Source organism: Diabrotica undecimpunctata, chromosome 5 (genome assembly GCF_040954645.1).
Source record: "Diabrotica undecimpunctata isolate CICGRU chromosome 5, icDiaUnde3, whole genome shotgun sequence".
NCBI classification, from domain to species: Eukaryota; Metazoa; Arthropoda; class Insecta; order Coleoptera; family Chrysomelidae; genus Diabrotica; species Diabrotica undecimpunctata.
In genome coordinates, this window is record NC_092807.1 from 151,670,814 (window position 1) to 151,688,124 (window position 17,311).

General features: G+C 32.7%; 1 protein-coding gene across 1 annotated transcript in view; it reads right to left on the reverse strand.

Annotated features, from left to right (window-relative positions):
- The window catches only part of LOC140442007 (homeobox protein engrailed-2b-like), a 43,324-nt gene extending 26,441 nt beyond the window's left edge, over positions 1 to 16,883 (reverse strand). Inside the window, exon 1 of the mRNA XM_072533032.1 lies at positions 16,113 to 16,883. Within this exon, the coding sequence (XP_072389133.1) occupies positions 16,113 to 16,812 (700 nt within the window). The 5' untranslated portion in view covers positions 16,813 to 16,883. The remainder of the gene's footprint in view (positions 1 to 16,112) is intronic.
- Between the last annotated feature and the right edge of the window lie 428 nt (positions 16,884 to 17,311).

Consider the following 17,311-nt stretch of genomic DNA (forward strand, 5'->3'; position numbering starts at 1 on the left):
ACAGTGTCAAGTTCTCATAATTATACAGTCACGGCAGATAACAATCGAATTACTGGAGCGAATAAAATGGCTGCAGATGCAACAAAAAAAAGACAGAGTTCGTCGAAAGCAGGAGCAACAAGATGCTCTAGATATTTTAGCAGGAAACACTTCGCTATATGGGCCTGGATAAAGAATAGAGGAAAAATTTGTATTTTTTTACTTCTAAAATTTACTACATAGGGAAACTAGTTTTTGATCAACAGATAATCCAGTTATAAGTTACGATAAACGCAAAGTAACTTTTTTTTCATCTTGGAAAAATAGCTGTCATTTTCTTAATTTTTAATATTTTTGTATAATATACCAAAATTACAGATAATACTCTTGAAATGTTTTACTATAATATACTAATGTTAATTAAGAAAACTAAACAAGATCTGCTAAAACCAAACAAAGAAGAAATCTTGAATGACTCCAGAAATCCTTCACTTAATGGAACGCAGAAGGTTAATTAAAGGAAATAAAGATGAATACAAAAAAATGCAGGCTTACATCAGAAGAAAAATAAGAGAAGCTAAAGAAAAAGAAGCTGTAGAGAAATGTAAAGAAATAGAAAGACTACAAGCCAAGCATGACAATTTTAATGTACACAAAAAGGTAAAAGAAATAACGGGTACTTTTAAAAAGAGAACACAAATGAAACTCATAGACACCAATGGAAAATTAATCATTGACACCCAAGAGATGAAGGACAAATGGAGAATATATTTGGAGACACTTTTTCAAGATCAAAGAACGGATTATAGGCATCCATTTTCAGAGAGGATGACGGGCCCGGACATACTTAAATCCGAGGTAGAAGAAGCAATAAAACGGATGAAAAGCAGAAAAGCTGTAGGGCCTGATAATATCGAAGCTGAATTTTTAAAACTTTTGGAGGATGAAGGAATAAATTGGATCACGGCTGTCTTCAATAAAATATACAATACAGGAATCATCCCTGATAAATGGCTAGAATCAGAATTCATAGCGATACCTAAAAAACAGGGGGCTAAAAAGTGCGAAGAATATCGAACAATCAGCCTAATGAGCCACATGTTGAAACTGTTTCTTAGAGTCGTCCATGGAAGAATTTATAAGAAGTGCGAGGAACAAATATCGGACAGACAGTTCGGCTTCATTAACGCAGTGGGTACCAAAGAGGCACTTTTCGGAGTACAGGTACTGATTCAAAGATGCAGGGACGTTAACTGCGACGTATACGCGTGCTTGATCGACTATGAAAAGGCATTTGACAGAGTTCAACATCAAAAGATGATAAACATTTTAAAAGAAGCAGACCTGGATGACAAAGACCTCAGAATAATTTCAGAACTATACTGGAATCAGACCGCATACATGAAAATTAACGGAGAAGAAACAGATCACATAAAAATACTACGCGGAGTTAGACAGGGATGTATTCTATCGCCGTTGATATTTAATATGTACTCAGAAAAAATTTTTAACGAGGCTCTTTACGGAATAGACGAAGGCATCCTTCTAAATGGTGAAAGAGTAAACAATGTTAGATATGCCGACGACGCCATGGTGATAGCAGATAGTTTAGAGGGACTTCAGAGGCTAATGGACAGAATAAACGAGTACAGTCAACAGTACGGACTAAACATTAATACCCACAAAACCAAACAAATGATTGTCAGCAAGGAGAATATAAATGGGGCTCATCTATACATTAATGGGACGCAGATAGAGCGAGTAAAACAGTATTGCTACCTGGGAACTATTATAAACGAACAGTGGAGCAATGTACAGGAAATAAAGTGCCGCATAGGAAAGGCAAGAACGGTCTTTAACAAAATGAGCGCCATCTTCAAAAGTCACAACATATCCCTGGATACAAAAATGAGACATTTGAGATGCTATGTTTTCTCTGTGTTGTTGTACGGGGCGGAGGCATGGACGCTTACAAACACCACTATTAAAAAACTTGAAGCATTTGAGATGTGGCTTTATAGAAGAATGCTGAGAATATCATGGACAGCAAGGATCACGAACAAGGAACTTCTAGAAAAAATGAAGAAGGAACCAGAGATTGTGTTTACGATCAAACGCATAAAATTGCAATATCTGGGACACGTTATGAGAAATCGGCACCGTTACTCCCTGCTGCAGTCTATATTGCAAGGTAAAGTCAAAGGTAAGCGAGGACCCGGTAGAAGGAGAATATCATGGCTGCGGAATTTAAGAACATGGTTTAAGAAAACCTCAACGGAGCTGTTTCGAGCCGCAGCGAGCAAGGTCATGATTGCCAATATGATTTCCAACATACGAAACGGATAGGAACCAGAAGAAGAAGAAGAAGAAGAATACTAATGTTATAAATAAATTTATATTAAACGATTTTTAAAAAATAAAATTTTAAAAATAAGTTTAAAATATTGTAAATAAACCCTACCACCCCCTCTCCCCTCCCAGCTTAAGAGTCGAGTGGTAAAAAATGAAGCGAATTTTTTAGAAGAGTTTATTGAGAATTATCTCGATAATATAAAAAAAAACAAAACAGAGAAGACTTTTGTCAAGCAATGGTAAAGAAAATATAGTATTTTACACAGAAGGTAGAAAAAGAAAAAAGTCTATAATATGTGGTACCACCAACGTAGTATTTAGTAAATAAATATATATTGTCAACGATCCATGCACAAGAATATTAATATTTAATAACACCTTTGTTGAACATCCGATCAAATTACTATTCAATTCAATTTAATTTTACACATAAACATTTCTATGGCTTAACACATTAAACTAGACACCACACAAAGGTATCTCTATCATATCCCGTATCACATGACTTGACAAAATCAAATTTGAATAGGGGAGATTGTCCGATAAAGAATAAATCAATTTATTTCACCTAATCGAAAGAATTCGCTGGTCGTCGTGTGTGGTCCGCTTTAAGACAAATGGAGTGACATCTCTTGGCGAGATAGAGAAGCAGGAGTTCGTTGGCTTTATAACCATCGTGGGCATGGGCACTTTTGTGATTCAAATCTGCGACCTCTGCAGAGGCGGAGTCAATGGGTTTCCTCTTCTTTACCATAGTTATTAGGTACTTCTGACATTGAGGAACACTTTAGATAATGCTAGACAATCTTGAGCTATTCTGATTAACTGAACTGATTTTCTTAGTGTAATTCACGACATTTCTACTTCTTCAGATTAGATTTAGTCATTTATGATACGCTTAGGTAAATGTAGATATACTTTATTTCTGAACGGAGTAAATTTCGACTAGTCATAAATTGAATTAAATTCAGCACGTACTTTTTCAAACTTTATGACTCAAAAAATAATTATTTTGTTCTTTATTTTATTGCATTTAAAAATTATAATGTGTCACAAATATGTACTTTTTTAATGCTCGAGCTACTTCTGCGTCTTTGTCATCTACTTCTGTAAATTTGAATCAAAGTAGTAATATTTCATCGTCAGTTTTATATTTTAATATTCCAACATTCAAAAGGACGTTATCCACTTATTGCAAGCAACAGAGATACCTCTAGGAATAATTAAAACGATCGAACATATCTACCAAAACAACAAAATAAAAATAAAAGTAGAAGAACTAACCAACTCTATTGAAGCTGACAATGGGATAAGACAGGGAGATTCCCTGAGTCCTCTATTGTTCAACCTGATTATGAATGAAATAATAACAAAAGTAAGAACTGAAAAAGCATACCAGATGGGAGAAAAACAACTTAAAATAATCCGCTGTGCAGACGACGCAATACTACCCTCTCAAAGTGAAGATGATTTACAACGTATGCTGCACCAATTTAATATAACCACCAGAAAATGTATGGTTATTTTCCTAAAAAAGACAAAATGTATGGTTACAATAGCAAATTTACTAAGATGTAAATTGGAGCTGGAAGGTCAGATAATAGAACAAGTGATGGAGTTTAAATATCTAGGCATAACATTATCTAGCTACGAAAAGCTCTATACTAAAGTGGAAGATAAAGTGAACGGAGCAAACAGCGCCGCAGGCTGCCTCAATAAAACAATATGGAAAAATAAAAATATCGGGAAAGAAACGAAAGGCAGAATTTACAAAACAGTCATCAGACCAATAATGGCATACGGGGCAGGAATAAGACCTGACACAGAGAGGATAAAAAAGAGCAGAGATGAAAACACTTGATGGTAAGACACTATGGGATAGAGCTAGAAGTACATATATATGACGTAGATGCAATGTGGAGAACATCAAGAACTGGGTAAGAAATAGAAGAGTAGAATGGAACGATCATATAAGCCGAATGACAACAAACAGAGTAGTAAAGACGACAAGAGACGGTTTCCCAATAGGAAGACAATCAATAGAGAAGACCACGAAAATGATGGAACGACAAGTTACTGGAGGCACATTGAAAAACAGACAGAGTCATGTCTATATAAAAAACAGAAGAAGAAGAAGAAGAAGAAGAAGAAGGAGAAGAGTTAACATTGAACAGTAAAAAATATACACTTTATTTTACAAATAATTTGCAGAAGAATACTCCGGATAGACTTCATCAATATCAGATAAACTACACAGTTCTGAATAAGTGGCATTGCGCGTAATCTAATTAGTGCTTTTTCACGATTTATTGAGAAATCAGTTAATCAGAACTCAATAAAACCGAATTCTTTTTTGTGTGTTTCTTCATTACTTCACTTTGTTATTGTTTACGATTTTTATAATTTTTTTTTATTTTTTGTGTTGACAGTTTCGTACGTGGTTAGTGTTAGGTATACCTATATGTTTTTGGCAAAGCCACAGGCCAAAGGACGAACTAGGTTTTGCTGCGTTTTTTTTATTAATTTGTTTTTTATGTATAAAATGTGTCAATTTATTCAAAGTAATGATGAACCTGACTACCGTTTCGCATTTAAGTAGCTCAGAGGCAAAGGTACCTAACCCCAAAAATTTCTGTTACTGGATTAGGCTTAATAAATGCTTATAATTTCTGTAAAAATCGTGTGTAGAATTAGCCTAAACTAAATTTTTGTTGGTATGGTGTGCTAATCTATAAACTGGTTTTCGCGCAAACAACATATCATAGGAAGCTTTCGGCAAACTGCCTAACCAACAGAAACATGGCAGATGTAAACATGAGCAGTGACGCATGAAAGTCTTTTGGATCCGATTTCAGTGATTATAATCCAGGTTCTTTAAATGTCGAGTCTTCAGGTAAGACAGTTACAATATTATTAATATTTAAATATAAAAAAAGCAGGATATTCTCTAATATACCCATTTATAGACAAATGTGGCTTAGGCTGTTTTGTCGCAAACTTGTTTGTATTAATCTTTTATTGTTCTAAATGAGAATAACGGTGATTCAAGCGAAAAAAACTTAAGAAATCTTAAGAATCATGCAAGGTATAATAGGAAGATGGCCAGGAAGAAAAGAGAAGAATATTCACGAAAGAAGGAAAACATAAAAAGGCTAAAGAACTCGTAGTTGGACCATGTTCGTGCAAAATAAAGTGTTATGAAAATTTCTAATGAACGAAAACAAAGCATAAACAAAACTAAATGAACAAAACAAAAATGACTATTCGTTTAAATTGGCATAGAAAAATGCTTTCATTCAAGAGCAAATAAAGGTAGAAGAAAAAAAAAAGAACTTGTATCAAAAATCAAAATTCACGTAGGTCTAAAACTCGTATATACACTATACAGGATGAAAATGGTTGTGACCAAGTGGTATGTAAGAACTTTTTACAGATGGAAATTTTTTATTAGATTTAGCACGAAAACAAGAACATGGGACACAATAAAACCAGTATTGAAGACTTTATTGAACTGTTCCCAGCATACGAATCCCATTACTCCCGACAAGATAACATAAAAAAAAATATCTTTCACCAACTTTTAACAAATTGATCATGTATCGAAAGTATGGAAAAAAATGCAAAGAAGACTTAAGAAAGTCCCTCCTGCTGTTTATGTTTCGGAAAATATGTAATACCAAGTTGAATTTTCATTTTCATGCATAACATAACGATACTTGTCAAAAGTGTGACTTAGTACTCAATAAAATTCCCTGATACTTCGGAGGAGCGTAAACAGGATGCAAAAGTTGAAACTATACAAAGAAAAGGGGAAGCAGTTAAAGAAAACAAAAAGCAAAATATAATTAAAACAAAAAAATCACATAAAAAATATCAGTTTTACCCTTTGATCTTCAGAAAACGCTTCCTACTCCTGAGCTAAGTACAGGTGCAGTTTATTATAAGACACAACTGTGTACGTATAAATTGAGCATCCATGATGAGGTCATAACTCTGAACTATACAAAATATACTAGGATCCGGATATTATAACATTTATTAAAATAGGACGGCTGCGTTGGATAGGACATGTAGAAAAAATGGAAGAAGGCGAAATAGCAAACAAAATATTCAAACAGATGCCAGTAGGAAAAATAACAAGAGGAAGACCGAAGCTGAGATACTTAGAACAAATAGAAAATGATATAACAACTTTAAAAATAAAAAACTGGAGAAAAAAGCACGAAACAGATCAGAATGGAGAAGAATCCTGGAGCAGACCAAGACCCAAAAAAGGTTGTCGAGCCAGTGATGATGATGATGATGATGAGGTCACAGAAACAGGACACATGTATGTCTGGCCTGAAATTGTGGTATCCCGAGGAGCTCAAGAGATAGCTTCATGTTTAGTAAACTATCTTGAGACGCGCTTAGCGAGCAAAAATCGAATATATGATTTTGTATAGCGATGCTTGCGGAGCCAGAATCGGAATATAAAGGTGGCTTTAATGCTAAGCAATTACCTTTAGATGGGTAAATCATCTCTCAAAGTTATAGAACAAAAACTCAAAGTTGTTTTTTGTATCTGAACATAGTTTTAATACATGCGATCAAGATTTTGGGTTAATTAAAAAGGAGAGAAACACCATGATCGAATTTTGGATCCCGATGATTGGGTTTCCATAATTTAACCGGCCACAAAAAAAAATCCAAAATTCCAGTTCAAAAGAATGAACTTATCAGAGTTTTTTAGTAGTATGTCCCTTGAAAATAAAGATAGAATAGATAAGATAAAATAAGATAACAAATAGAAAAGTTACTATAACTGACAAAATTGAATGGCCTTGAATCCAACAGATAAGGTATCTTAAACATGAACCAAAAAAAATTTATAAAAAATATACAGCATAGGATATGGGTTTGTTTTATAAGAATGATTTAAGTAAGTAATTTAAGTAAAAAAAGGATTTTATTTCGCCTGAGTTCCACAGCTTTTATTCTGGATTGAAAGATAGTTCCGAATCATTAAGAATGAGGGTTTAGAAGAAGCAATTATACACGAAAATTAAGAATACGCACTAAAATTTGTTTTTAGCTAATACGTTAGAGATTTGTTTTCTGTTTATCTTATTTTGTTTTGGACAATTTACTTGTTTTGGTTTTCTTGATGGCAAAGATATCCACACATAGCTTAAAAGAGCGTAGGCGCAAAATTTCGGGATAATGCTTTTTAAATGCATTCTTTTTTTTTCGAATCCTGAGAAAACTAATAAATATTTTTGAAAAATTTAAACGCAGAATGAAAGAATACATTATTACCGAGGGCCGAAAGTCCCTGAAAACTTCTATAATGTTTATTTTAATAAGTTACAGGGGTGAAAATGAAGAGAAAATTTAGTGTAATTTTTAATTTCAAATATCTCATTTAAAAAAACTTTTTGTTTATTCTAAGGGACCCTCGGTAATAATGTAATCTTTCATTCTAACATCTCTCTATCACAAACAATCCCACGACCCCTACCTCCATATCCTCCTTGGTCTATAATCACCCCTCAGTTTAACACATCTCTTACAATTCGATAAACTTACGACACCCAGGGAACTCATTAAAAAGTCTTTTAAAGAAATTATATTTACAAATAAATACGACATAGTACTTTACACTGATGCCTCAAAGAATGATACAGGAGTAGGCTGTTCTGTTACCACGTCAGATAACCTTATCACATCATCTTGTAGCCCCTCGTTTTGTAGCGTTTTCACTGGCGAACTATTTAGCATATTTCAGGCTTTCAAATCCATTTCTTCACCTGATAAACAAGTTGCAATATACACAGACTCACTAGCCTCAATACAATCTATCCAAAATATATTCACTGATCATTCTATTGTCCAAAAGATCCTTGATTGTTACCAACTAATCGCTTCCCAAAAAATAACAGTTACATTAATCTGGCTACCATCCCATATTGGTATCACAGACAACGAACTTGCAGACAGCCATGCAAAACTTGCCTCAACATCATCTCATAATACGGTTAATATACAAATTAGTAAAGATTTAAAATCTCACATTAAGAAACGAGCAAGAACCCGATGGCAACAACACTGGGACACCAATAACTCAGCCTTACATCATATCCAACAGTTAGTCGATAGCCCCCTTGATTTGATCTCTGCCAGTATGTCCAGACGAGATGCTATTGTAACACGAAGACTTCGAATAGGACATACAAGATTAACACACGGATGCCTGATGTCATCCAGCAACCGACCCACTTGTGAGACCTGTCAATCACATCTAACAGTTAACCATATTCTCACCGAATGTCATCAATATTCAGCAAAAAGACTATTTTATTGCCTTAAAAGTGATTTAAAAGACATACTCAATAACTTGGATCAAATAACCTCAAGTCTAAAACTCCTCAGAGACGTTCAGTTATATTATAAAATATAATTTTGATTGTATTCTAACAATATGTACTCTATAACATATTCTTGTAATTTATTGTAACAGTTTTACATTTGTAACCGTTTTCGTGTAAGTGGCCTTTATTGCCGAGCACGTTAATTTTCAATAAAAAAAAATCTTTCATTCTGCGTTTAAATTTTTCAAAAATATTTGTTAGTTTTCTCAGGATTCGAAAAAAAATGAATGCATTTAAAAAGCATTGGCCCGAAATTTTGCGCCTACGCTCTTCTAGAAATATATATTTTGGTAACGGCAAATGTGTCTATACTTGTTGAACACAGAAATTGGAATAATAAAACTTAGTTGAGATTTTTCCTGAAATTTTGTTTTATGACATTAGCTTTTCCTTAAAAAAATTAAATATTACACCTTTTTTATCATAAAAATTGTATATGATTTATCACAAAAACTCCACTTTGTGACTTAGTCACCTTTGCCTCTGAGCCACTCATTTTAGTAGAAGGGAAAGCTTTTTTTTAATTACCGGCCACCCTGTATTTCCGACTCTGCAATTTTGGTCACAAATTGTTTAATCGCAAAATATTTCCCTCAGTTCCATTTAGAACTTTCAATATTTCTAATAATACTATTTTTCTGTATTCTGGAAAATCTTTCAGAATATTGCATTTATGGTAACGTTTTTGGTACCTTTATTTGTATCGTATTACATACGTCACGTTTTTTGCTCAAGACTATGCACCAGATCTATTAATAAAATTTACGATGCAGATCTAATTTCTGCTATTTTAAAATCACGTTATGTATATCAATGTGCTTTTGCCACATATAAACGTTATTGCAGAGGCGGACATTGATGTTAAAATTAATTTTAATGGCAGGTCTTAATTACTTTCTAGAAACATAGATATATTTGAATGTATGCCCATATACGTGAGATTGAAAGAATAGTTTCGACATCGTTATCTGATCTGTCATAAACCATAATATAAAATTATTATTAGGTATACTTATATTACGGAATGTTCAAAACGTTATTGAGAATTAAAAATTTAAAGCATGACATTACGATCGGTATTTATAATTGAAAAATGTCTATGAAGATATTTATATATGAACAAATTTGTTGTACCTAGTTTTTATGCTTATGGCCGAATACACTTTTAATCTTAGGTAAATTATAATAGTATTTATTCTGTTTTCTTTAATTAGGTAGACAACGACTGGTATTAATGACATAATATCCGTTGCAAGATAATTCGGATGGAATTTCCCAGATTAAGAGACTGGGCCGATATCAAGCACAAAATGACTGTACTCCCTTAATGCTGTAACGAGTACCCTTAGTCTTTCGTTACATTAGATTGATTTCATTAAAGATAGTTCAAAAACTCCTGACCATGGAGCTGCGCGAAGGCGGAGTCAAATTCACGTAAAGGCAGAAAGGTTCTATTGTAAGTAGAATTATACAGTGCATAGTACAATGCGTTTCGCATGGAAGTGAGGACTAAACCAAATTTCGTCTACTGCGCCGTAGTCAGGAGTGCTTGCACTATCTCTACATTGGTAAATAAAATTTTAAGCATAATTTTGTGTACCTATTTAAATTTAATCAGTTAATTGTATTTGTACTTGGAATTCAGAACTACAAATTTCTAGGTACGTAAAGCCAGTGTTTATAAGAGATTAGAAAATTTCTTGGAATTTTATTGAGATAAAAGGAGAATGTTTACTTAATATCAAATTTTCACTAAATGGGCTTCTGTGAGAAGGAAGTTTATTTGAAAAGAACTTAATTTTTTTTTGTCGTTCATCTTGAACAGAAGTCTGTGTAATAACTATAAATATGAGTGATACAGAAATGATTAGTGACGATGTCCTGTACATTTCTGCCATTATTATAAAAGTTCCTACTTTGTAATAGCAAGAATGGAATTTCAAAGATAAAGGAAACACATTACAATCAGCTGCTAATATGTAAATAATGCGACTGCACATCATGTGAATTAGTACAGTCATTAGTAACCATTTTCCAAAACTTTCGTCTAAACTGATAAAATCAGATTTGTAGAACGTGAAAACACTCGATACCACGTGAGGCGAATTCTCGCCCCACATACATTTCCGCGAATAAAGAATATTTAATTTTCTGTTCGCGGTATCTTGGGTTTTACTATTTCTTTGAGCTCTTAATACATAAACCACCAATGTCCTAAAATATCAAAGCGATTGATTAAACTTAATTACAGATATTAATAAAAACGTTAGATCTCGGGCGAGAATTCGCACCATCCGGTATTAGGAAGGTTAATCATATTTGCCGATTAATTAATTCATAAAAAACACAGAATTCCGAGCTGAATTCCTTAAAAAGTAAAATTACATATTTTTTCCTAGGTCTTCTTTCGGCGATGGTTAAATCAGAAGCGATCAAATATCGCTCATTTATCAGCTATACGGGAAACAATATATCATATGCATTCAGTGAATAGCTTACCAACTTTAAATAAACTTTTGAGTGAATTAAGAAACAAAGAAATAATCCCCGAGTGTCATAAAACTACTTTTTGAAGGTTTTTAAAATCTAATGGTTTTATGTTTTAAACAGTGAATAAACGGCAGGCAATTATGGAATCCAGCCGTTTAATAAAGTGGAGATTCGATTATTTGGAGAGTTTTTTAGGAGTGAAGGGAAGAACTTGTATTATTTGGATGAAACTTGGTTCACCCACGATATAGTTAAAAAATGTTGGACCGATGGTAGTAAAAATTGCGTCACCAATGTTCCTCCCTCTAGAGGAAAGTGAATTTGTATTTTACATTGTAGGGGAGAATCAGGATGAGTAGAAGATGCTTTATTACTCTTTACTAAGAGTGTGTCGCTTAGATTATCATCAAGATCTGGACAGTACTTTGTTTGAAAAGTGGTTTGAGCAGCAATTACTACCTAAATTAAAAAGAAATAGCGTTATTATTTTGGATAATTCTCCGTATCATTGTAGACTAAAGAATAAAATTCCAAACACTAATTCAAACAAAGCCGAAATTCAAAAGAATTTTTATCAAAACACGAAATATATTTTATGGATTGTAGAAACTAGAAAATTGTAGAACTATTAAAATTACTTAAATGTGAAAAAAATTATGTTATCGACAGGCTAGCTGAGAATTATGGCCATAAAGTAATAAGATTACCTCCTTGTCCTTGCTATTGTGTACTGAATCCAATATAATTGTTGTGGTCTCAATTAAAAATAATGTGAGGAAAAATAATAATTCTCCTAAATCATTTTCGACTGTTGTAGATTTAATTAAGACCGAATGTAATATTACTAGTGTTGCCCAAAATCGGTCTTGGTCTTGTTCTTGCATTTTTGCAAGACCAAGACCAAGACCAAGACTGCCTAATTTTAGCAAGACCAAGACCAAGACTGACCATGCAAGATTTAAGCAAGAACAAGACTAACCCTGCGAGACTCTTGCGTTTTGCAGTTAGGACTGAGTGTGGTTTTAGCGAGTATAGTAGTTCGGGTATATGCGTAAAGACTCTATGAGATGCAAAAAAATATGTAATAAAATTTGAAAAACTGGACTTATGCGAATTACAAACAATACCATAAACATACATACCGAATTGAAATTAAAAAAACACATTTGACACGTGCTCAGAGGTCATAATTACAATGTAAAAATTAAATATTTTGTACATTTTCCAGCAGACTTCTTCGCTCTGAAATTAATTGTACATATTTTGAGAATAGCCGCTCTCTAATCATAAAAATAATCTTCTTACATTGCGACGCCGCCAGTAATATCGTATCGATATTTTTTAAAATATGTCACCCTAGCTAGTCAGGAGTAATCTAAATAAAGAAATCTTATCGGCCTAAGGCTATAAATTGTTTCTGCTGAGTGTGCGATGAGATCATTCGGTTAAAGAAAATTTGCTGAAAGAGTCAAAAGTAACGAGACAAATTAATAACAGATAATCCCGCCTACCGTGTAAACAAAATACCGAAGTATTTAGAATAACGAAGTAACGATATATAATTCTCGGTTTGTTATTAGATACTTAGGGTATTGGATAGTAACGAACATAAATTATAGTAGTATAGTACATAGTTACTTTTTCGACATCACTTAACTTCATTCCCAATTGAGCTTTCCTTTGAGTCTAATGTAATAATTGTTTTTCATCTAATCCTTGTTGTTCCCGGAGTGACAAGTTTACAATTTGACATGAGGGACAAAGATTCAAATAGTTTTAGTCGGAGTAATGAGCGTTGGAGTTATAGATCTAAAAGCCCTAAAAGCAAATTTGATGAGTTTTTCGAAATAATTTTTGCATCCCAAATTGTTTTATGTAAATTGTGCCTACATAGGAAGGTTGAAATGAAAATGAACACCAGAAATACGTCAGGTTTAAGGAAGCATCTAATATCTTTTCACAAAAAGGAATTACAAATGTTTCTTCCTGAAAAACCAAAATTCGGTGGAGATATTACAAGCTTTTTAATAACCGCTAGAAAAAGTGGAGATGTAAAAAATATACTTATTACCTTATTACCAATTACATATAAGATCTACTTACTATTTTAGTTTGGTAAATTAATGTATTTATTAAGTAGGTATAGTAGTATATAGTAGGTATAGTAGTAGTATTTATTAAGTATATATATATTAAGTAGGTATCTTCTTAATTTAAAACAACTTCTTTTGATTATCATTGCTTTTTTACCTATTCTTTATTTTTTTCTTTATTCTTTATTTTTTATTTAACTATAAATTAGTTTTTTATATAAAAGTAAAAATAAGATTGGTAAAAATATTTATTTTTCTTTACTAAGTGGATTATAGTTTGTTATCTGATCTTATCCTAAAAAATATGTGCCCTTGATACATCTATGTGGATTTTTTGCCCATCATGTCCATCAATCCCTTTCTAGGCAGATAATATTCTTTAAAGTACAGGCATACTGATGCCTGTTTTTTTTGTGTTTTAACTACGTTTTAGCACATGTAAGCATAGTAAATGCAAACGTTTATTAAGAAACAGATTGACTTCCGTGGGGCATGGTAGATAGATGAGTTAATTAGAGCATAGGCACAGATCGCTTAGATCGTGGCTTCAAACCCCACCCGATGTCAGTTGTTTAGACATTTATTAATTTGGTTGGTCTTTATTATTCTTCTTCTTCTTCATGTGCCGAGCTCGATTGTCGAGCGTTGGCTATCAAATTGGCTATAGTAATATGTTGACGGCAGCTCGGAAAAGAGATGCAGAGGATCTGTTAAACCAATCTCTCAGATTTCTAAGCCATGACGTTCTTCTCCGACCTTTATTATGGCTTTATTATGGCTATGTTAATTCAAGCTTAAAATGTACTTACTCTGTTACGTTGTTCTAAGATCTAAAGTAACGTTTAATAAATATCAATAGGCTAAGAGGTAACTGCAAGATTTGCAAGACTCTTGCTGCAAGACCAAGACCAAGACCAAGACCGGAAGTGCAATACCAAGACCAAGACCAAGAGCAGGTGCATTGCCGCAAGACCAAGACCAAGACTGTCTAAGTCTCGTCTTGTTCTTGCATTTGGGCAACACTAAATATTACACAGATAATTGGAGAAAATTTATAGAGCATGTCAAAAAACTAGAAGAAAAATATTTACAGTTACAAAACATTATAAATAGAGTAGTTATAGATTTAAACAATAGTGATGATAGTGATACCGATTTAAATGTAGAAGATAGTTAAGTTTAAAATAATTTTTTTTGTATTTTTCACTATGTTAAATATATATTTTAATTTAAAAGTATTACTTATATGTATTTTTCTTTTACTTTGTGGGATCGCCGCAATTTTGATAAAATGTATCAGGTATCAGTATATAAGTCCGACCCTGTATACAACTATACCTAGAAGATTAAATCCGAAATATCTTGCAACGAACAGTATATATATATATATATATATATATATATATATATATATATATATATATATATATATATATATATATATATATATATATATGTTACGAGCAAAGCCCGAAATTGGACAATCCTAGTATTGTACGGAAATTATTGTCCACTTCTAGCATTGTACCCCCAACCTGTACAATGTCCAAAATGATCAAAATTAAAAATGATTATTGAAACACTCATCGATTCGTCTTGATTATTATTGACAAGCGACACACCAAATTCTTATTAATTATTTGATATTTTTATATTTTCTATTTATGTATAGAGTTCTTCTTTTTCGAATCGTCAATGTGATAGAAGGCTGTGTCAAACTAAAATATAAATAATAAGAATTTGTTCTGCAATAGAGTAATAATGTGAGTGAAACATTATAAAGCTTCAAGAGATAGGTACATCACTGTACTATAATATAGGGAAGATGTTTGTGAATCGATATTTATCATATTCTCCCAAACTTTGACGAATGGCTACTTATTGAAATTCGAACATTGTACAGCAATTCTTTTATACAAAGTCCGACGATTATGTCTATTTCGGAGATTGTACAGTAAAGGGGTACAATGCTAGAAGTGGACAAGATTTTCCGTGCAATGCTAGGATTGTCCAATTTCGGACATTGCTCGTAACATATATATATATATATATATATATATATATATATATATATATATATAAATATATATATATATAAATATATATATATATATATATATATATATATATATATATATATATATATATATATATATATCACACGGCCATTTATATTAACCAAACGGAAGAGTTTAGAAGAATTTCATAGTGATAGAAATATGCAACTACAAAAAAAGGGTTATCTTAAAACAGCAAAAATAATAATAGAAATAAAAATTATTTCTATTATTATATTATATTATATTATATATATTAAGAAATTCAAAAACCCTAATATATACACAATATCACATACAAACATTAGAATAAAAATTAAAAAAAAAACAATATGGTTGCAAATCAGTCTAAAGGCTGAAATAGGAAACAACTTACTTAACACGCAAAAAGAAATAATGAAATTTTTGACATATGTCTTGGGACCAGAGGGTATGAACAAAAACTATCTTAATGTATATGTAGTATTATTAAACAATAAAGTAAGCAGAAACAAAGAAAAATACATGGAATACAAATCAGATATATGCGAAAGGCAAATAACCTTAAGAATATACAGAAATAAGAAATTAGGTACTTTTACATAAATTCAGTTTCAAATTAAAAGTCTTTAGTTCTACTCAACATATTCAGATACGCTACATAATGAATAATCTTGTTAACTATGACAGCAAAAAATTATATGTCTAACAAAAAACAAAAATAATTACATGCAAATAAATTCAAATCTTACCTGAACTCGGTCGATCCGAATACCGCGTGCAGTAGACCCATGCAGGCCAGAGTGTCGGCACGTTTCCGTCTTCGTCTTTCTTGATCTCCTCGGGATTCGGCAGCGTTTTAACTGGACTCTTTGGCCTCGAAATTAGCTCCGGACTTTTTTTAATCAAACTTCCGATTTGCGAAACTGTCTGGCACAAACTACCTAAGGGAGCCACGAGGTCTTCTTTGGATTTTTCGCACTTTTCGTATGGTTTAAAGATAACTTTTGGTGTTGTTTTTGTTTTGAGGACGGCTGATTTACCGAAGTCCGGTTTAAGAATATTGTTTATAGAATATTTTAGAGTTTGTATTGTGGGTTCGTTGTGCTCGGAAGATGATTTTGACGAAACACTTTCAGAAGGTGATGGGGATCGAAAGCTTCTTGGACTATTTCGTTCATATTCGCTTTTAGGGCTAGGAAGAGCAAAGGATGTTATCCGAAAAAAGGATCTTTCTGTTTCGGGTTTTTGGTAGTGGTTTGGCGACGTTGTAGGAGTGGATATAAAACTTCTCGAATTTTCTTCATGGTTGATCGTCATACAGGTGTAGCTAGATGTTCTGGTTGATTCCGGGGAATTGGGGGCGTTTGATTGTTCAGTGTTATTCGGACTAGCCGCAGCACTAGGGCTTGACCGGTCTTCAAGCGCCATCGGCAAGAAATTAAAATTCATCAAGATATCAAAAAAGTGTGGCACACACCAAAACACTTCAGCAGTCACACGATCTAATACTCACTGGTAAAGCTGTGCTGTCAAACTGAGTGAGATTTCAAAATAGTCATCTTTATCAGGGAGGCATGACTTAGCTCCGCCTACTAAGACATGCGCCACAAATTGCGATGGACTTCTCTCTCTCGCTTGCATAAGTTGCAGAAGTTATGCAGTTAAATACATAAATTTAACTGCTTTTGTAATTCATCTGCATTAGGGTAGTTTAGAAATTAAAAATTCTCAAAATGTAGGTTGGATTTATTTAATTAATTCCAGAAAATATTGATTTCTCATTCACTGGGTTATCTTATACTGGGGTATGTTAACCTTTAGAGATGGGACTGTTTAAATGAGAGATATTTTATGATGAAAATTTTAGTCTGCATTCAATATTAGTTTATCTCTGTTATTTTAATTTGCCTAAATTATGCATTGCTTTGAATTTAATTTGCCTTGAATG